General features: G+C 42.4%; 1 protein-coding gene across 1 annotated transcript in view; it reads left to right on the top strand.

Annotated features, from left to right (window-relative positions):
• Positions 1-22914, top strand: part of ralgapa2 (Ral GTPase activating protein catalytic subunit alpha 2) — a 224708-nt gene that overhangs the window by 110198 nt on the left and 91596 nt on the right. Inside the window, 7 exon segments of the mRNA XM_080414999.1 lie at positions 5927-6055; positions 6534-6656; positions 7706-7764; positions 8062-8170; positions 11507-11617; positions 12041-12109; positions 12737-12874. Coding sequence (XP_080271125.1) covers positions 5927-6055; positions 6534-6656; positions 7706-7764; positions 8062-8170; positions 11507-11617; positions 12041-12109; positions 12737-12874 — 738 coding nt within the window.

The following is a 22914-nucleotide window of genomic DNA, read 5'->3' on the forward strand; positions in this document are numbered from 1 at the left end:
AGTTGAGTTGACTTGTTTTGTTGTGGGACAGCGGCAGGTGTGAGGTGGGTTCATCTACCAAACACCCAGTACACAGATGTCAAGCTACGACGTACATCGCCCAGAGAGTCCGAGAGCAGGCACGTCCCCATGTCACTCCTTAGAAAAATAAGGTCCTTTTGCACACCTTCTTCAAGGACAGATGCACAGGAGCAGGCGGTAAATGCATGAAAAAAGGGAATCCCAACACACTGTCTTCACTTACAGCCAGGAAGAGTATTTATTGAGAATGCAACATTTCGGTCGCACTGACCTTCATCAGGTACCTGACGAAAAGTTGCATTCTCAATAAATACTCTGGCTACAGTGTGTGGGATTCCCTTTTTTTATGCATCGACTCCTCTCGAGGAGAAATAGCACGATTTGAAGTCCACATGCACGACGGATAGGCACACTTTTGTTCTCCCTTATGAACCCATTAACTCATTGAGGTCCCAGTGCCAGAGATTTTTCAATTTATCTTAGATTTTCAAGTAGTCACAATTTTTTTTATCTCCAGTATAATCGATCCCCTGATGGGTGCTAATCACTGAGGGTTGCACTGTGTGGTTTCACAAAATGTCAACCAGGTCATCGCGACCTTGTTGACATTAATTGTCTGATGTTGAAAATAGCATGTCTGGGCCAAAAATTCATAGTAAAAAAAAAGTGCTTAGGAGCCGAGATACAGCCTTTTTCAGTAATAAGTTAAACAAGGAGTGAATGGAGCAGCAAATCTTCAGATAATGATATTTTGGGTTCTGAATATTATATAATGTATATATAAAGATTTTTTTTTTTTTTTTTTTTACACGTGAAACACGTCATTGGCACGTTGCGCCATTGCGGTAAAACACGTGAAACACGTCAATGGCACTCAATGAGTTAAGACCGGGAACGCATCTGTGTGTCATTTTTAGATTTCTTTGGCTATTCAAAAATAGCAGATATACAAGCTCATAGCGCGGCACTGAGTCTCTCTCTCTCATATCTATCTATCAATTTGGGGTTTGAGAACTACTGATTTAGAAGGCATTCGTAGAATCGGCCTCAGGTCCTAATGGGTTAAGGGTGAGAAACACTGGTAAATGGCTACCAAAGCAGTGGCACAAACACACACACACACACACACACACACACACACACACACAAACACACAAACACACAAACAAACCCACCAACACCAAATACACTAAACATAGTGCGTTGAGGACAGTAATAAAGCACTCAACAGTCCATCTCACTAAAAGACAGGAGAAAATACAGCGAGGAAAAATAGGCAGCAGATGGAATGATCACAACACACACAGGGAACAAAAGAACTCAACTTAGAAGAGCCTCTCGCTCTCTCGCACACACACACACACACACACACACACACACACACACACACACACACATAAACGCGCACGCACGTGCATACACCTGTAATTAAAGCCAGGGTCTAGGTATTGTTTTGCTGAGCTACTTTAACTGGGCAGCAGATGGGCTCTCTCCTTCATCGTTGCCATATGCTGTGTTGTTGTGTAGAGGAACATGGAGTCTCACTGGGGACTGGCTGCTAGTGCAACGTCTGTAGTGTAATTCCACGCTGGTGGTACACGACGCCACTTCACTGCAAGAGCATGTCTTAATAATGTAGAGCACTGTTTCCCCCATACACTGGGTCGGGGCACATTTGTGGGTCGCGATTTCTGAAAAAAATACATACAAATACATATATTTTAAAATAAATCTAAGACATTCCATTAATAAAAAATACAATAAAAAAAAAAAACGTTTGAGAAGTAGTGGAGAAAAAAAGAACTACAAGCTCACAACGCGTTGCATGTAGATCGGCTATTTTCACTAGTTTGGGTCACAGGGAGACTTTCTCTTTTGTGCCTCGAGCTAAAAAGTTTGGGTGCCACTGATGTAGTGAAGGAGGGGTGAGACAATTGATAAAAAAAAAAGTGTTTGCATTTTATAATATAATGGTGTATGATATGTAAACATATTATGCACATTCCTGTCAGGGTTCAGATAACTAGTGTTTTCCATAACTGAAAAATAATCAAATTAATAATGGACAGATTAATACAAAACAAATTTGTAGCTTGTCATATCTCACCTTCCAGGCTTTACCAATACAGTTCAACATCTCTTAACAACCCCCCCCCCCCCCCCTCATATTTGTATTCTTTCAAAAATAGTCAATATTTACTCAATCATACTGTGTGCAATTAATTTTCAACCACACCCAAGTCACACACAGAACAGTCTCTCTTCCTCAACGATTTCATTAAACAAATCCACCATCAATTGCAGGTACGAGATTCCCGAACCTCAACAAAAAAAAAAAAACGTTATAAATAAACTTAAACATAAACTCAACTCAAGCTCATCCATAACATAATCATATTTTCATATTAACTGAAACGCTTATACCACATCTCCTAAAATAAACATTACAAAGCATTCTAACACACACGATTTGGGTTTTTCCCCTGATTAATCATCGCTACACCAGAGATTAACAGTACTAGTGTTCAGCATGTAGCTTCTATGTCATAACAAAATAGGATAATAACAACTAATTGCAAACCTTGGTTATTACTTTTAACTTGTCAAGCCAAATCGTTCACACACACACACACACACACACACACACACACACACACACACACACACACACACACACACACACACACACACACACACACATACACTTCTCGGTATCACAATGCAGCATCTGAGGCAGGGCAGGAAACATGGCCTTATCTCTTATCTTTGACATGCGTGTGCATGTTTGTGTACAGAGGCAAGGTCCAACAGCAGAAACACCTGCCTTCCAGGCTGCCATAAAACGCGTGTAAATCGGGCAATTCAAACACCAGCCCCCGCTTCTGCCCCGAGCCGACGGGCACCTCAGCAAACACGACACACACACACACAAACACACACCCAGACACAGATGTACCGCACATACACACGCGCACGCAATACTGTATCCCCCCCCCTCCCTACCTGTGTCATTAACCCATTAAGACCGGGAACGCATCTGTGCCACTTTAGATCTCTTAGGCTATTCAAAAATAGCAGATCTACAAGCTCATAGCCGCACTATGAGCTTGTAGATCTGCTATTTCTTTTGAATATATATATATATATATTTTTTTAAAGCGAACATTTTTTTACTCAAATCTTTGCTTCTGGGGGGTCCCTGGAACAAAATATTTTTAGATGGGGGGCCACGGCCAAATACATATCATTTTGGGGGTCCTTGACATGAAAAAGTTTGATAACCACTGATAATAGCAACATAAGTTTTTGCTAAAAACTGTTAGGATTTAGAAGACATTTGTAGAATCCCCAGAAGCAAAGATTTGAGTTAAAAAATGACGCTTTAAAGAAATATATATACTCAAAGATTTGCACATATTTGCAAGATTTTTCAAAAATAGCAGATCTACAAGCTCATAGCGCGGCACCGAGTGCCGCGCTATGAGCTTGTAGATCTGCTATTTTTGAATAGCCAAAGAAATCAAAAAAATTACACACAGATGCGTTCCCGGTCTTAATGGGTTAATCACCTCAAATGAATCCTCGGTAAACAGGGGAGTGCAGGCAAACAAAAGAGAGAAATAGAATAAACACGCGCACGGGGAGCAATAAGCAGGAAGTCAAAACACAACCCTGCTGTGGCGCACGTCGAAAATTGCTGGAGAGAGAGAGAGCGTTTTGGCTTGGAGGGCCCATTTTACCCTCATTTTGCTGGTAATTGACCTCTGAGGCGTAATGCGCCGGAGCAGTCAGAGGTAATTAGCATGCGACAAACTGTTGCTTGATTGCCTGAAATGAGCATTTTGGAGGAAGCCGCCACAGCCGCGGAGTGTACAAAGTGTTTTCCATTGTGCGGTTGTAAGTAGAGGGAACCTGATTTGAAGGTGTATGTATAGAAATGGGAATTGGGGCCCCTCCATGTGGCGCTGTGTGGCAAGAAAAGAATGGCCCCTTGCTCCGACAATAGGTGCATTAACGCAACTCTGAAAGAGGCCACCTAGGGACTTTTTTTTTTCCCTCCTTCATTTGGCCTGGTCTCTCCAGGCAGCCAGACACTGTGTGTGTGCACCTGCTGGCACCTGGGTTAACCCGAGCATTACTTCAGTACAAACTGCACATCATCATCCTGCAACATCCCCCTCCCCCAGAAAGATTTGAGTTACAAATGTTCCCTTTAAAAATATATATATATATTCAAATATTTGCATTTAAAGGAGAATTCCGGACAAATTAAGTGTTATCTTTGATGTCTCGTTACTCACCTACCGATGTGAAAAGTAGCGTTCTTTTTTTTCATATATTCCCCTGTCGTCATTTTTTAAACCCCCTCCGTTGTCATAATGGGAGCGCGTGGCTAAGGGAAATTCGTCTATTATAACCGACGCAAAGTTGTTTTTTTCACTACTAGTATTCATAGTAGAGTCTCATGATAGTCAAACATGCGTTGAAACTATCTGCGAGGCTGCCGTCAATGGCGAACGATTTAACACTGGTTGCTTGTTTCCAGATTCTGGCAACACGAGTTGCCAGGTTCTGGAAGAAACAAGCAACCAGTGTTAAATCGTTCGCCATTGACGGCAACCTCGCAGATAGTTTCAACGCATGTTTGACTATCATGAGACTCTACTATGAATACTAGTAGTGAAAAAAACAACTTTGCGTCGGTTATAATAGACGAATTTCCCTTAGCCACGCGCTCCCATTATGACAACGGAGGGGGTTTAAAAAATGACGACAGGGGAATATATGAAAAAAAAGAACGCTACTTTTCACATCGGTAGGTGAGTAACGAGACATCAAAGATAACACTTAATTTGTCCGGAATTCTCCTTTAATGGTCAAGATTTTTTCAAATCAGATTTACAAGCTCATAGCGTGGCATGCCACACTATGAGCTTGTATATCTGCAATTTTTTAATAGCCTAAGTATAACATATGGATAAAGTGGTTACACAGGTGCGTTCCCGGTTTGAATGGGGGTTGAACCGGGGATTGAACCGGGAACCTTCCGTTTCCCAAGCAGCCGCTATACCTCCTGAGCCACTGAGCCTCGCATGTCTCTACTCTCTCTCTCTCTCTGCCCTTGGCTTTCTGTCTCTCTACACTGACCTAACTGAATATGAAAAGCATGAAAATGCCACAAATAAAATAAAAAATGTCAGGAATGGAGAATGGGGGGCACGGTGGCGCAGTCAGTAGTGCTGTCGCCTCACAGCTAGAAGGTCCTGGGTTCGATTCCTGCCGGGGACGCTGTGGGCGCTGGGGGCGTGTCCTATCCTCCGCGTCATCAGTGCCCATACCCTAGGTGGGGTTGGTGAAAGGGCCTTTCTGTGTGGAGTTTGCATGTTCTCCCTGTGTCCCCGAGGGTAGGTACCCTCACAAAAACATGTAGTAATCCTGGTCGCTATACTGCCTCCCCCATGACAGCCGGGGCGCCTGATGGAGGGGAAAGAAACTGGTTGGAATAACGTGTTCCTTCCACGCGCTACGTCCAACTGGGGAAACTCCCCCCTGTCAGGTGATAAGAAGGTAAGTTGAAGGAGACATGAGCTCGGCTCTGGTCTCCCTAGGCTGGCAGGGGGAGTGTAGCGCCCAGGATCACTTAGACAATTGGCACTGGGTGAAAAAGGGTTGCAAAATCATGGGATAAAAAAAAAAGAAGTGTGCTTCATTTATTCTTGTGTGGTTTCCTGGTCGACGCTAATTTGCTCTTTGGCAACATTATACACTTCTTGTTGAAAGAATATGAAAGCATGTTGTGGTCTAATTAACAGAAGTGATAGAATTGGCTTTGTTCCACTCACTGATGTATGCTTCTGTCTGTGTGTGCGTGCGTGTGCGTGTGCGTGTGCGTGGCATCATCCAGGACATTCTGAACACAGTCATCCGCTCCTGCTCTCCACGGTTCTTCTTCCTGGGTCTGCCAGGCTTCAGCATGTTGCTGGGAGACTTCATCACCGCTGCCGGCCGCGTCCTGAGCACCGAATCCCTGGAGGTACACACAACAACAACAACACACAACAACACAATAATGGTTGAAGTGGTAAAGCTTTTCTAAAAAGTTTTTTTACGCATTTTTACGCAACGCATTGTGAGCTTGTAGATCGGCTATTTTCAAATGGCCGGAATGTATACAGGGCTGAAGTGGTTAATGTATGTTTTGTAATAATAATCAAAATCTACAAAGTCACTGGTAACTAAAGTTTTCAAAGAATTGTAGTGGAGAAAAAGTGCAATAGTTACCTCTGAGATGTAGTTTACCTCCACCACTGATAGCTGCTGCCTTACCCTGGAACATTTCATGCGGTGGAATCAACACAATCCCTTTGTACGGGGATGTGTGAGTGGTGTTTTCCTGCCACGGTGAGCTCATGTGATTTTCCTGGAAGCAGGTTGTTTTCATGTGCCATTTAGTGCATTAATGATATCATGTTGTTGTTTTTGTCCTCTGTGTGTGTGTGTGTGTTCACTAGGCTCCCAGAGTGGAGGCACAGACCATCCTGGGCTCCATGGTCTGTTTCCCAAACCTCTACCTTCACATTCCACTGCTGCAGCAGGTGCCTGATGACATCGCCATGAGCAACGAGAACATCAAGGTACAAAGACAATATATGAAGGGGAGAAAAATGCTGTATAAACTATAATAAAAACACTTCCATGAAGGTTAATTTTGAGTGAGTCCTGATGTTGCACTTGCAAAGTTGGTGTGTGTTTTGTGTTTTTTTGTCTTGTAAAGTTACTATCCGGGGCTTTTTATTTTAATTCATTCACGCAAACGGTAGAGGAAACCATGCAAGGCACCAACCTGCTCACGCGGGGCAGTTAGAGGGTTCAGTGCAGAGTCCTGCAACGGGCGGGATACCCAACGGGTACCCGCGTTTGACTGGTGAAAGTGGGTGAAAAATATACTTTTATAAGTTTATGGGGACGGGCGATGCTGAACTAAACGCGGGTGGGTAACATTTTATTGTGAGAATCAGAGAGCACTGTTTCCGCCCAAACAACGTCAATTGTGTAACTTAACACAGCACGCCGGCATAGAGCACACCGGTCAGTTATCTTAACTCACAAAAACACATTGAACATCCTTTTAAACCTTCACATTAAAACCATCTGACAATGTAAACAACGACACATGCGTACTGCGTGTATGCGCGTTCTCGCGTGTTGCTATATATGGAAAGCTCGCTCCTCCGTTCTTCACTTGACGTGCAGATATCTGAACGAAACTGATAACTAAATGTAGCGCTATTGTTGAATGCATCTTGTGTTAAAGGCATTTCAACACAATTTTAAATTGAGTGACTGTCTGTAGGCTATTTATATTTTACTGGGTAAACGGGCGGACAGCGGGTCCATTATTTGACGGGCGGGTCTGGTTTGTATTTTGATATAATCACGGGTGACGGGTCGGTGTATACGGATCTGATTATTGACGGGCGGGGCGGGCGTGGGTTGTCAAAATTGGACCCATGCAGGGCTCTGGTTCAGTGTCTTGCTCAAGGACTCTTCAACACAAAGCCAGGTGGAAACCGGGAATCAAACTTGGAACCTTACGATTCCCAAGCGTCCCGCTCTACCTCCTGAGCCACTGCTGCCGTGGTGATGTTGGTCTAATAATGACGCTCTGTGTTCACCTCTGCAGGAATACCTGGTCAGCATCCTGCTGATGACGGCGAGGAACGAACACTGTGAATTAGCCAGGTAAGACTGTCTGTCTCAAGAAGGGTTTTATTTGTCTCTTACTTACACAAGTACAAGCTCACATCTGAGCTTGTAGATCGGCGTGTAGGGGGAAAAATGAGGGGCCTAGTAATAGATGAATCCACAGAGAGCTCCTCTGGCACAATCATAACTGCGGTGTCAGAATGCACACCGCAGTAGGAGTCTGACACCGCAGCGCTCCGTGGATTTGTCTATAGACTTCTGGGACACCCCGGTCAGTGGGTTGGTAGAGCATGTCCAGTTCCACTGGGGGTTGACCTCAGACGTGTGTTCCAGGTGCATAGCGGTGTGCAGTCTGGGCCTGTGGGTGTGTGAGGAGCTGATGCAGGACAACATCCATCACCTGGTCAAAGAAGCTATCAACATCCTGGGAGTGACTCTAAAGGTCAGTGATGATTAACTCAACATGGAGTCCCCTCGTCCACGTGCCCCATGGTGTGGCTCATTGAACCCTATGTTCTGGGATATTAGGCTTTTGGTCATCAGGCAGAGGCTCTGAGCCACTACTGCTACACTAGCATGACGATACAGGAGGCAAACATTAGGCAAAAAATAGCTAGCTCATAATGCAGCACGTTGTGGAATTTAGCATTGCCTGTTTACGGCAATGTTTCGATTTGGTCTAGAGGGAGAAAAAGGAGTGGTCGTAGAGCCCTGGGGGACTTCGGTCAACTATGTATATTTGGTTTTCAATGTTTTTTCAGGCCAAAGACCCCTTAGCTGAGAGAGAGACGAAGCAGAGACCCCCACTACATATTGTATAAAATGTAACTTTTTCATAGATTTCATAGACTTGTTTGACAGCACTGTCATCACCTGTTTGTGTACATTCATGTTTTTTGTTTGTTTTGTTTGTTTACACATCTTTTCTATTAATGTCTTTGATTCATGTTAATGTGTATTTTCAGACGTTTAACATAAAAAACAACCACAAAAAAAAGTTACCTTCACAAAAAGATTTGGCTGCCCCCTTGTAGAAATTCTACGCATGCCCTTGGGGTCCTGGACCGCCTGTTGGGACCGTGGAAACTAGCCTAGGGTTAATTTGGTTAACCAACGATTTTGGAAAAGTATTAACACTGAGACATTGCTGGATCATTACACCACATATGAACTGCATTAACATGTTCTACAACCTGTTAACACGACTAACGTTTTAATACGTTTGTCAGCACCTTTGCTCATTATCTCCGGCCAGGCCGTGAGGGCCAGAGATGTCAACTGTTCCATAAATGTATATAGCATAAATGGCTTCATGTTAGCATCCTGAGGTTTTTTTTTATCCCAGGGCCTATCGTATTTTGTTTTTACTAGCAGAAGCATACAGTAGAAGCTCTCTCAGTTTACATCAGACCAAAATGATAGTTGATTACATAAGTGGCCTGCAGAACAATTTCAATGCGCGAAAAAGTGAGGAGAGAGAGAGAGAGAGAGAGAGAGAGAGAGAGAGGGAAAGAGCGAGACCTTCGTGATGCGACAGTGTATATATTGTTTTTGTTTTTTGTCCTGCATGTGAGTGAATGCTCTGACATCCAGTGGTGACTGAGACCCTTTTTTGGGGTCTTTTTAATTTTGGGTAGAAAAGGCTTTTGGTGGTGGTGGTGGTGGTGTAATTTCCTGGCTACACGCTCTCAGTTGATGTGGGCCAATTTAACCCATTAAGACCGGGAAAGCATCTGTGTCATTTTAAGATTTTCTTTGGCTATTCCAAAAATAGCAGATATACAAGCTCATAGCGTGGCACAGAGTGCCACGCTACGAGCTTGTAGATCTGCTATTTTTTTTTAAATCCTGAAATATTTGCAAATCTTTGAATAAATATATTTTTTAAAGCGAACATTTGTAACTCAAATCTTTGCTTCTGGGGATTCTACAAATGTCTTCTAAATCCTTACAGTTAAAAATATATATATATAATATCAGTGATTCTCAAACTTTTTCATGTCAAGGAAGGATGCATTTGGCCGTGGACCCCCATCTCATAATATTTAGTTCCAGGGACCCCCAGATGCGAAGATTTGAGTTACAAATGTTCACTTTAAAAATATATATATATTCAAAGATTTGCGCACATTTTCACGATTTTTCAAAAATAGCAGATCTCGTACAAGCTCATAGCCGCACTATGAGCTTGTAGATCTGCTATTTTTGAATAGTCCAAAGAAATGTAAAATGACAGAGATGCGTTCCCGGATTGAATGGGTTAAGCAGCCACATCTCCCCGGCTTCCAGCTCCACCCCGCACCCCCCCTCCCCTCTCTGTCTCTCCCTCTCTCTCTCTAATGGAGCAGTAATCACTCTACTGCACAACTTGACACACAGCCTCGACCAGCCCCAAAAATAGAGGGTGTGTGTGTGTGTGTGTGTGGGGGGGGGGGGGGGGGTCTTCTCTAAAAGCAGGTGCTGAACTCTCAGAGCCTCTTTTTTTTGTGTGTTTGTCCATCTCTCGCACTCCCTCACATTGTCTGGCCTTGTTACACGTTGAGAGGCTTTCAGAGCCCAAGAAATGGGCAAATTCTATTTCTGCGCAAAGAATTTCAAATCACTTAAGAAATCCTACATTTGAAAGAAAATTGTCAACTACTCAAATCCTTTTCTGGCAATGAGAGTCCCCCCAGAGGCGAAAAAAAGACCAGGATTGAAGTGGAAACAAAATTATGCTTATTATGCGAGTGAGCAGAGCCACGGTAAAAAACTAAGTGAACAAAATTCTTAGCACCCTATAAGGAGTTCATAAGGCGTGAAAGTAGCACTCGTCCATTTCTCCCATATCATGTTTCTTCTCTCTGTTTTAAGCTGCCTGTATTGCAGACTGTTGTTCTGAACTGTTGTTCTGAACTGTTGTTCTGAACTGTTGTTCTGCAGACTGTTGTTCTGAACTGTTGTTCTGCAGACTGTTGTTCTGAACTGTTCTGAACTGTTGTTCTGAACTGTTGTTCTGAACTGTTCTGAACTGTTGTTCTGCAGACTGTTGTTCTGAACTGTTGTTCTGAACTGTTCTGAACTGTTGTTCTGCAGACTGTTGTTCTGAACTGTTGTTCTGAACTGTTCTGAACTGTTGTTCTGCAGACTGTTGTTCTGAACTGTTGTTCTGAACTGTTCTGAACTGTTGTTCTGAACTGTTGTTCTGAACTGTTCTGAACTGTTGTTCTGAACTGTTGTTCTGAACTGTTGTTCTGAAGACTGTTGTTCTGAAGACTGTTGTTCTGAACTGTTGTTCTGAACTGTTGTTCTGAACTGTTCTGAACTGTTGTTCTGAAGACTGTTGTTCTGAACTGTTGTTCTGAACTGTTGTTCTGAACTGTTCTGAACTGTTCTGAACTGTTCTGAACTGTTGTTCTGAAGACTGTTGTTCTGAAGACTGTTGTTCTGAACTGTTGTTCTGAACTGTTGTTCTGCAGACTGTTGTTCTGCAGACTGTTGTTCTGAACTGTTCTGAACTGTTGTTCTGAACTGTTGTTCTGAAGACTGTTGTTCTGGACTGTTGTTCTGAACTGTTGTTCTGAACTGTTGTTCTGAAGACTGTTGTTCTGAAAACTGTTGTTCTGAACTGTTGTTCTGCAGACAGTTGTTCTGAACTGTTGTTTTGCAGACAGTTGTTCTGAACTGTTGTTCTGAACTGTTGTTCTGAACTGTTGTTCTGCAGACTGTTGTTCTGCAAACTGTTGTTCTGAACTGTTGTTCTGAACTGTTCCCTCTGTCTCTTTTCTTGGGTTTTTAGTTTGGGAACAAGGCGGTGGCCCAGGTGGCCTGTGACCTGTTTCAGCTGCTCATCTCCCACTGGGAACATCTTCAGAGGCTGGAACCCAGCCTGCCCAAGAAGATCATCCAGGTAACACACACACACACACACACACACACACACACACACACACACACACACACACACACACACACACACACACACTCCCCTCTCTGTCTCTTTCTTTCTCTCTCTCCCTTTCTCTCTCTCTCTCTCTCGTAGAGAAACACACACAATCACATTTCCATCATCCCATAAGGCTGTGTGGAAATTCCACCAAACCAATGTAGTGAAATGTGAAACCCTTGTCAACATCCTTTCAACAACAACAATGATGAAATGTTGAAAACTCATTGACATTTTTTTATAAGCTAGATAGTTGGCTAACTAACTAACAGCCGTTAGTCAAGCTAACAATGTGATCCGACGACGCTTTGTTAGCTTGAAGATAAGTTCTTGACTGCCAAGCGACAGCCTCACACTCTGTTCGTGTTCTACTTGTTTCACACACAGATCTTTGTCGCCACAATCTCCTTCCTGTTGCCGAGCGCAGAGCACTCGTCTGTGGAAGCAGATAAAAAGGTAAGAGAACGGGAGACGGTTTGAGATCTGAAGCATTTGGTTCTCAAAGTGGGGTCCAGGTCCATTTCTATCGTTATTCTGTTGTTACCTATGCCAGTGGTTCTCAAAGTGGGGTCCGGGGACCCCCAGGGGTCCTTGAGGGAGTTCCCAGCTAAATGATAGATAGTTAGGAACCAAATGGACCCTTATGGGTCTGTAACTCTGATCTTATGGGTCTGTAACTCTAATCTCAGAGTTAAATTAACATTGAATTTTACGATATAAATTGGGGCCCCAGAGATAGAAATGCCATTAAATGGGGGTCCGTAGCCTAATGCATGTCAAACTGGGGGTCCAAGAAATTAAAATGGTTGAAAATCACTGCTAGAGCCGTGAAAATCTTCTCTTATGGGGGTCCTTGGCATATCTTTTCAAATGGGGGTCCACGGGCTAATAAATGTCAATTTGGGGGTCCTTGACATGAAAAAGTTTGAGAACCACTGACCTACAGTATGCTGCTGCATTGTCTGAAGGAAGTCGAACCAAAATAACTTTTACTCTTATGTACCTGTACCACAAGATGTAACAATAAAGTACAACCTTGAACCTTGACTGACTGTGTTGTTGTTGTTCTTCTCTCTCTCTCAGCTGATCGTGTCCCTGCTGCTGTGTCTGTTGGACTGGTGCATGGCCGTGCCCCTCAGCCTGCTCCTGGAGCCCATCACCATGCCCGTGGACGAGCCCCCGTCCCACAAGGCCGCCCCACTGCTGGACTACATCTACAGGGTGGGTCCCACCGTCCACCGTCTGACCAAACAGCCTCCTCCTCGTGGCTTTGACCCCGAGCGGCCCCAGAGCTTGTCGCTATAATTAGCCTCACCTCCGGGCCGTGACCCCGTGAATGTGCCATCATTTTGACTTTGTGTTGACTCTTGTGTGTGTGTGTGTGTGTGTGTGTGTGTGTGTGTGTGTGTGTGTGTGTGTTTGTTTAGGCAACTTTTGGGGACATTTTTCAGAATACACACCAGTTGATTGGGGACCACTTGACAATCGGGGACGAAATTTACCGTCCCCAAAGGGAAATCCTTATATTTAATTGTTATCATATTCCCCATGCTCCAAAAGGGCCTTAGCACTTAAAATTACAATTGTCCCCAAAGGTCCTTATTTTTAAGGTTTTTGTGTATGTTTTGTGTATAACCCCGCCCCCAAACCACCTCAGGAGTGTGTGCTCTACATTGCCCCCTAGTGAAAGTGTGAAAAGTTGCAATCATAAAATGTATTTCTGTTGACTTCCTGTGTCCCGGTTGCCAGGCAGAAATTAGCTAGCAGAAAACCTAACAAATACAAAACTAAGACGGTAACAGAAAACACAAAATCAAAAATAAAACTAATATTTTTTCGCTTTTAAAAAATACATTGAAGTGCTTCATTTAAAATTAATTCATGTTAATGGCCAGCCATCTCTTTAATGCAAATTTCACAATAATTTGTGAAAGGAACTGGTCAATTTGAGGCTGTAAGATAAATCTTTCCACTGAACTGCTGCCGAGTATATGAAAGATGTTTTTCCCAGATTGTTGTCAAATGTGTAGGGCTTAAAATCAGTAGGTGAAATGCCTGTGAGTATCACTAACCTTGTTAAAGGAGTAGTTCACCCAAAAAAATTACTTATTTTCTATCAATTGCACACCCCATGAAGCCTTGAATCCATGGATTTTTTTTTTTTTTGTGGCATTCCTAAGCTAATCATTTGATTCCCTTCTCCTACTGGCTAATGTATCCGGTAGGAGACACAAAGTAGATTATTTGTGTCTCCTACCGGATACACACCCGGTCATCAAATTATTGTCTTAGGAATGCCACAAAAACCAAAATAAATCCATGAATTCAAGGCTTCATGGGGTGTGCAATTGATGGAAAATAAGTCCTTTTTTGGGTGAACTCCTCCTTTAAAGTAATCACAGAAATACTTGGGTGCTACCTTACTTCTAATCCTGTGAACTAAGCACATTATTATTGGGATACTCTCTCCTCCACTCTAAAGGGCCATTCCCACTGAGCACTATAACTATAACTATAAAAAGTATAGTTTTAAAATTTGTTTTTTAAGTCAAGTGGATGGCAGTGTTCACACCAACTATAAAAAAAAATACAATGGTGAACAATAGAGTTATAGTTATCTTTATAGTTATAGTGCTCAGTGGGAATGGCCCTTAAAGGGATATTTCACTTTAAAAAAAACGTTGGGTCATTTTATCATCTACTCAGGCTTTTGTGAGCCCCCCAGACAGTTTTTAAGTTGCTTGATTCAGTATTTAGATATTTGATATTCATTTTATCAGCCACGCCCCCTTCCTATACAAACTACATTTTTAACACGTTAGATTCATCAAAAACACCCGTCCTTGGTTCTGGTGACTCACCCTGCCCTCCTAAAACGTGAGGGGGCCGTGTTTTTTCGATACCTTTTTTCATTTATTTTTAATATTTTTTTGGGAAAATGAAAAATAATTAATACAATAAAAAAATTAAATTAAATAAATGAAAAAAGTAATCGAAAAAACACGGCCCCCTCGCGTATTAGGAGGGCAGGGTGAGTCACCAGAACCAAGGACGGGTGTTTTTGATGAATCTAACATGTTAAAAATGGAGTTTGAAGTTATAATGGGTTTGTATAGGAAGGGGGCGTGGCTGATAAAATTAATATCAAATATCTAAATACTGAATCAAGCAACTTAAAAACGGTCTGGGGGGCTCACAAAAGCCTGAGTAGACGCTAAAATGACCAAAAGTTTTTTTTTTTTAAAGTGAAATATCCCTTTAAGCCTCTTACAACAACAAAAATGAAAAAATGTGCACACATGCAGCTGCGTTTGTTAGGCAACTTTTGGGGACATTTTTTAAAATACAATTGCTGAGCTAATAGTATGTTGCTCTTTGGATGCTTGTTCTTCCTTTGTATAAATAACATTATCAGCTAGACTCATTACTTAAACTACTGTTCATTAGCCTAAAATAGGGACAGTTTGACATGGATGTGGATTGTGGTTAAAATACAACTTTGGGTAACATGAGGCCTACTCATTGATGACAAGAGGGCGATCTCTCCCCCAAATACAAGTCCCATGTAGTCACATACAGTATGTGTCAACTTTTCTGGGATTGTATATGAATCTTCTGCCCAAACTTGAAACATGGCTTAGCCAACAGAGGGAATGTACAAACAATCAAATTCAATCACTCAAAATTAAGTTATGAATCAATGTACTATCACAGTACTTTCACATAATCTGGTCATATTAACAAAATAAACATTCATCAAGAGCATTAACTGTATTAAGCCTATATGCGTTTTCAATCAAATATCATAAATTATAGCAGTGATATGTGTTCCAGCATTAGCATCATACATAAGCAACAGCAGTAGAATTAAGCAAAGACATAATACACACTAAAAGAAACACTTATCGCACCAGTGGCATTCCCCTCGATGGCTTGATAAGGTCCAGTCTTCCCAGCTTCAATCTTTGATTCCATCCATCCATCCATCCATCCATCTTCAAGAATCCTCTCAGCATCCAACACTGGTGCTTTTCACTCTGAACAAACATTTTCCACTTCAGTGTCTCTCCTTCTAATCAGTGATTGACACCAGCTGCTGACTGGTGTAAAAATGTAGACCTGTCCACTTAAAGCCCAATCGGGGACATTTTAGTGGGGGAGGGGTGGAAGCGTAGTTGTATTCACCCAGCCTGTGGTGGACATCAATCATCCACCATGAAAATGTTCAAATGAGCATTTTGAAAGCAAGACTGTCTCTCTCAGTCTTGCTTTCAAAATAAAAGTGTCTTTCTTATTTAGGCTTTTGACAGCACAGTATGTCTCCAAAGCACTAAACAAGTCCACACTGTAAAAACAATTCTCAACATTGATCAGTAAAAAAAATAACATTAACAGCATAATTTTCAATAGCACCATTTAACTTTTTTATTAACAAAAAATAAAACATCTTCACTTAAGTGCAAATTAAAGGGTGATATGTAGCAGGACAAGAGGGTGAATCAACTGCCTCAGAACTGTTGTCTTTTTTCTGCTAATGGTAGTGTCTGTTCTTCTTCACAACTCATGCTCATTTGAAAGGTAAAAACATGTAGATTGTGACATTCCAACCATTAACATAATGTATGATATTAGCTAATAATAAATCACCAAATACTAGAAACAGCAATACATTCATTAAGTAAATTTAGAACCTCACACTTATCTCAGAAGTTAATTTAGAACCTCACACACAATATAACCTGGAGATGAGCATGCATTATGTGCAGCATCAGTTGGAGGCTCTGGTGTTTTTTCCCCCTCTGTCTATAGTCCTGGTAGTGAACAGTATTCATACTCTTGGCCTTCTTCATCCCAAACAGTGTAACTCTGTACCTGTATCTTTTAGATCACTGTGAGTGGCATTAGGTTCCCCATGCACTGTATTCAGACCAGGCATGCCACTTCCCAGGAGTACTCTCAGGGCAGATACCTTGCCCTTTCCACAGGCGTAGGATACAGCACATCCTGACAGGGCATGCATCCCCAGGAGACCCTGGCATTTCTCGCCCAATGCCCTGACAGTGGCATTTATGTTCAGGATGGTGCCATCCCATTGCACTGCAGAATGAACATTGGCCTTCCAAACCCAGCACACTAACAGGACAAATACATCTGTGTCATCACTTAAGATTTGTATGGTATGTGCCCCTGCTCCAGCAGCTTGCAGCACGTAGCTAATGAGGGTGATGTCAGCCTCCTCATGGTTTACGATGCAGTCCATGTTATTCACAACAGGATCTTATCAGCAGTGAGGTCATATGTGCAAAGAAGGCATGATAGCTGCATCTTGTTTGATGCGCTCTTCATCACAGCTCATCACTTTAATGGTCAAAGATGACAAATATCTCATCAGTTCCAACTGCAGTGTAGGCTTTGTTGAGGCGTGATTTAATGCTAGAGGCAATGTCCCCAATTGTACCTGCCACAGGCCAGACAATGTGGTAGAGCACCCTATCTCAGGCAACCATATTCATCGATCAGTGATGGTGGAACAGGGCTGAGCTCATGATCAAAGACATCTTTCAAATCTATGCCACACTGCTATGCCTACGACTAAGAGTCGAGCAAAGGACCTCCATGTCATAAACTGCCTTGCCAGTGACGGCTTTCTTCATCACCTCCATGGTACTCTCTTCTCAATAGTGTTATGGAAGCCTTCTGGAAGAGACGCTACAAAGTCATGGCTCTGCTGTTCACCAATCTGAAGAGCATTCTACGCATTCACAGAGTTTTGAGCCACCTGTCCATTCACAATGTTGTACAGGACTTTCTGATTATCTTTCAAGGGATGAGAGTGTTTCTGGAACTCCTCCATGATTTTAACACAATCCCATTGATCCAGCTCTCTGTGTCTCTCACCTTTCTCCTCATGTTTCCCACAACTCTGATTCTCCTTTCCTTCCACATGTGCATATTCCTCCTCTGGATTATCTGCCGTTTCCTGACTTGTGTACATTTCTTCCACTATCTGGGAAAGATGGGAACAAATAAGGAATTGATCCACACTGCAACTTGTTGTTCATTGGTTGAGAGGCCTTTCAAACCACCTTGTCCTTTCCCTTGTTTAATGTAAGTCTGCTCACCAAACTGGTCAGCAGGTACAGCAGTTCCACCGTCAGAGTGGCGGCAGACATGAGCCCCAGCTAAAAGATCCTGCTTGGCCTCATGTGGAAGATTTTGCACCATCTTGAGGTACCAGGTGATGTACCATGCATACTTATGGTGCCCAGCAGCAAAGAAGTACAGGACCATCTGCTTGAGGCAGTGTTGCTGTAGGAGGAAGTATCCCCCTCTCTCTGCACAAAGTAAACGCAGTGCAATAAAGGTAGGACAAACCAGGCAGTCCACCCAGAGTCTACCAGTAGGGTGCTCACGTGCCATGTCCAGATATTCTGATATAGCACCATCAGTCTATGGTCCATCTTTCAGAAAATCTTGGAGGACGACGTATTGGAAAGAAGTATCCGATATGCACGAAGTGTATTTGTCCAGGATTTGCCATTGAGAATGTTGGCAGGTGCTCATAAAAACATTGTTTACGTATTACGCAACATTCAGGGTCGGCATTATGAGTTTATTTTTTAAATAATTCATATTCTGACACTTTTAAATGGACATTAGACATGGATCTAGATGAATGATTAATGATCATCTTCCTGAATTCACTACAAGCAAAAATATATTATATAATATTTCCTGGTTTTGGCCCAATTAGTACATATTGTATGCAAATTATGCAAATGAGAAAAGTTTGCGTAATTTAATTATGGCAAGAGATTCATTTATGGACATCAACACAGACTTCGAGTCCAAAATCACATTTCTAAATTGAGTGAAAGCAAAGAAATCCAGATTTGTTTTCCTTCCCCCCACTAAAGTGTCCCCAATCGGTCTTAAGTGGACAGGTCTACTTTTTTTGCCCCTCTCCCTGGAATACAAGCGTTTGTTTAGGCAACTTTTGGGGACATTTTTCAGAATACACACCAGTTGATTGGGGACCACTTGACAAGGCACATGGTTTGGGACTATACAGTTGGGGTGAGAATGTTGATCTTGTGGTCTTAACACCTAATGGTGCCATGAACAGTCGGTTTGAGTAGAATCCAGCAAATAAGATGTCTCTATACCAGCTCATCAGTGGTGGTCACACACGTGGGATAATACACCCTCTCATCTTATCAGCTAATAGTAGTAGAGCTCCCTGCCCTCTTTGACTACACACCGTACTTGTGTTTTAAAATCTGTTGCAGGACTCATGTGTTCTACCTGTTAATTTGCTTTTGCCTTTACAATAAAGCCCAGGACACATTTTCATGGTGGATGATTTATGTCCACCACAGGCTAGGTGAATACAACTACGCTTCCACCCCTCCCCCACTAAAATGTCCCCGATTGGGCTTTAAGTGGACAGGTCTACATTTTTACACCAGTCAGCAGCTGGTGTCAATCACTGATTAGAAGGAGAGACACAGAAGTGGAAAATGTTTGTTCAGACTCAGAGTGAAAAGCAGCAGTGTTGGATGCTGAGAGGAGGCATATATTTTTGCCCTTACCCCACTAATCTCCGTAATACAATCACACGCTCTAAGCAACTTAGCAACACAGAACCTAAGCATGGAATTGAAGTCACATGGTTTGGAACTATACAATTGGGGTGGGAATGTTGATCTTGTGGTCTTTACACCTAATGGTGCCATGAACAGTAAATGCAATTTTACATGTAAATAATATTTTGGTACTTTGGGGATGGCAGGAGGGTTGCCCATGTTAGTTTTCAACGTATAGTGTTTCACACTGCCTTCTGCACCCTGTGAACCATTCAAGTGATACCAGGGCCAATCAGAGGCTAATTAGAGGCACCTGTTGGCTTGTCATCTGCTGACATGCCCTCAAATCAACCAGAATGGAAGAAAAAGGGACAGTCCTTGCTTTTTCAATGGGGTTCTGTAGTCTGGTAGGAAGGGGGGGGGGTCCCATCAAGGTCAAGGTAAACTTTATTGTCCACAAGGGAAATTTGTCTTGGGCTTTCACCCCTGCTGCAGCCACACACAAGACATCAATGACAAAAGACATAGTAGAAATACATCCAGAGGGGGGACACAACATTACACAAGTGCACAAATAGTGATCAATCAAATCTCTCAGTCAGTGCTGTTTCAGAGCCTCGTTCAACATTTGAGTTGATGCTGGTACAAACGATTTTTTAAACCCAATATACTTCCACTTTGGTTCACTGTACCCTCTACCAGAAGGCAGAAGTTCAAACTTTCCATGTAAAACATTGTAGTTTACTACAGAGACTGTCCACGTGTATTCCAGGTTAGTGAGTTAAAAATGCCCAAGTATTTATATGAAGAAACCTGTGAGATGGTCGAGTCATGAATGACCACAGGCCTGTGGTCACCAATGCGCATGGGGTCGAACACCATCTCCTGTGTCTTCCTAACGTCAAGAACAAGGTGGTTGTCATCACACCATTTTACAAACCTCTGTACCTCTAAAAAATAGTCAGCTAAATCTCTATCCTTATCCAGTAGGGATAAGATGGCAGTATCATCCGAGAATTTTATGATGTAATTATTCGGGTTCCCACTTCTACACTCATTTGTGTACAAAGTAAAAAGGACCGGTGAGCTAACGCAGCCCTGAGGTGCTCCAGTACTTAAGGTTCTGGGCTCTGACAAAGTACCATTCACACTGACCCTTTGAGTACGTTCAGTTAAAAAGGAATAATACCACCTGATGATAAGGGGATGGACATTATGGTCCCTCAACCTCTTAATTAAGAGATGTGACTGTATTGTATTAAATGCTGAGCTAAAATCTACAAGAAGAAGGCGTGCATAAGCTTTGTTATTTTCCAAGTGTTTCAAAAGAAATTAATCCAAGGCCAAAACTGTATCCTCTATACACCTGTTACTCCTGTAAGCAAACTGAAAAGTATCCAATGAACAACCAACCGCTGCCTTCAATAGACTGACAATGATTTTCTCAAAACACTTCATAATTACTGAAGTCAAAGCGACTGGGCGGTAGTCATTATTTTCCTTGCAGCAGGCCTTTTTGGGAACAGGGATTATAGTAGAATCTTTCCAGATGGACGGAACCGTAAGTGAGTGCAGTGACTTTTGGTAGATGGGACACCAAGCCACTGCAAGTTCCTGACTGCATGAATGCAGCAGCCGGCCACATATCACGTCTGGACCTGAGGCCTTGTACATGTATGTGCAAATATCTTCTGGACTTCATATTGATCCACAGTAATTCCCAGATCACTGTGTGAAATTGTTTGCAGATATCCTGCAGGCAGGAGACTGCAGGCAAAATTAAAACCTGACACTATATTTTCAATTGGGGATGGATGTGTGTATCAAGCACATCAAGGAATAATGAGACCTCAGACTTTCGAGAAATTGGTCTTCCATGATATCCAGACAACAATAAGCTCAGTTAGACAGTAACACGAAGATGTACCAGTTGTAACAGTTGTGCAGCCAAACTGTAAAGAATGGTGCATGTGTTTTTCCCAAACAAATGTCAACACGTCATTGGCAGTGAGTGAGTTAATGGGGCTGGAGGAAAATGTGCTGTTGTGGGGGTGCATGTTATACTGGTCTTGTAGTTTGCCTATTTGTGTCGACTGCTCGCTTATTTTGATATGTCCAGAATAGAAACGCTGGAGTTCATGTGGTTAATCTGAACATATCCCTTTATACTGTATAGTCCAGTTTGCACCATTATCAAGGCCCAGAAATTACCTTTTTGTCCACTATCCAGAGTGGCTAATACGTAGCTGTTGGTTTAATGTTCTGCATGTCTTCACAAGAGCTTGTACATCTGCGTTCAGTTAAAACAAATATATCCTACAATTAATAAAATGCATTGACCCCAAAATGTACTTCCTGTGTTTGTGATTTGAGAAAAGTAGACCCCACAATCTATCAGTTTGTGTATAACCTAATACCCCAAAGGTGGCTTACAGTAGTTTGTGTATAACCTAATACCCAAAAGGTGGCTTACAGCAGTTTGTGTATACTAGCCTAATACCCCAAAGGTGGCTTACAGTAGTTTGTGTATAGCCTAATACCCCAAAGGTGGCTTACAGTAGTTTGTGTATAGCCTAATACCCCAAAGGTGGCTTACAGTAGTTTGTGTATACTAGCCTAATACCCCAAAGGTGGCTTACAGTAGTTTGTGTATACTAGCCTAATACCCCAAAGGTGGCTTACAGTAGTTTGTGTATAGCCTCATACCCCAAAGGTGGCTTACAGTAGTTTGTGTATACTAGCCTAATACCCCAAAGGTGGCTTACAGTAGTTTGTGTATACTAGCCTAATACCCCAAAGGTGGCTTACAGTAGTTTGTGTATAGCCTAATACCCCAAAAGGTGGCTTACAGTAGTTTGTGTATACTAGCCTAATACCCCAAAGGTGGCTTACAGTAGTTTGTGTATAACCTAATACCCCAAAGGTGGCTTACAGTAGTTTGTGTATACTAGCCTAATACCCCAAAGGTGGCTTACAGTAGTTTGTGTATACTAGCCTAATACCCCAAAGGTGGCTTACAGTAGTTTGTGTATACTAGCCTAATACCCCAAAGGTGGCTTACAGTAGTTTGTGTATAGCCTAATACCCCAAAGGTGGCTTACAGTAGTTTGTGTATACTAGCCTAATACCCCAAAGGTGGCTTACAGTAGTTTGTGTATAACCTAATACCCCAAAGGTGGCTTACAGTAGTTTGTGTATACTAGCCTAATACCCCAAAGGTGGCTTACAGTAGTTTGTGTATAGCCTAATACCCCAAAGGTGGCTTACAGTAGTTTGTGTATAGCCTAATACCCCAAAGGTGGCTTACAGTAGTGTGTGTATAACCTAATACCTCAAAGGTGGCTTACAGTAGTTTGTGTATAACCTAATACCCCAAAGGTGGCTTACAGTAGTTTGTGTATAGCCTAATACCCGAAGGTGGCTTACAGTAGTTTGTGTATAGCTTGTGTATAGCCTAATACCCCAAAGGTGGCTTACAGTAGTTTGTGTATAGCCTAATACCCCAAAGGTGGCTTACAGTAGTTTGTGTATACTAGCCTAATACCCCAAAGGTGGCTTACAGTAGTTTGTGTATACTAGCCTAATACCCCAAAGGTGGCTTACAGTAGTTTGTGTATAGTCTAATACCCCAAAGGTGGCTTACAGTAGTTTGTGTATAGCCTAATACCCCAAAGG

Source organism: Gymnoscopelus braueri (genome assembly GCF_963280865.1).
Source record: "Gymnoscopelus braueri genome assembly, chromosome: 19".
NCBI lineage: Eukaryota > Metazoa > Chordata > Actinopteri > Myctophiformes > Myctophidae > Gymnoscopelus > Gymnoscopelus braueri.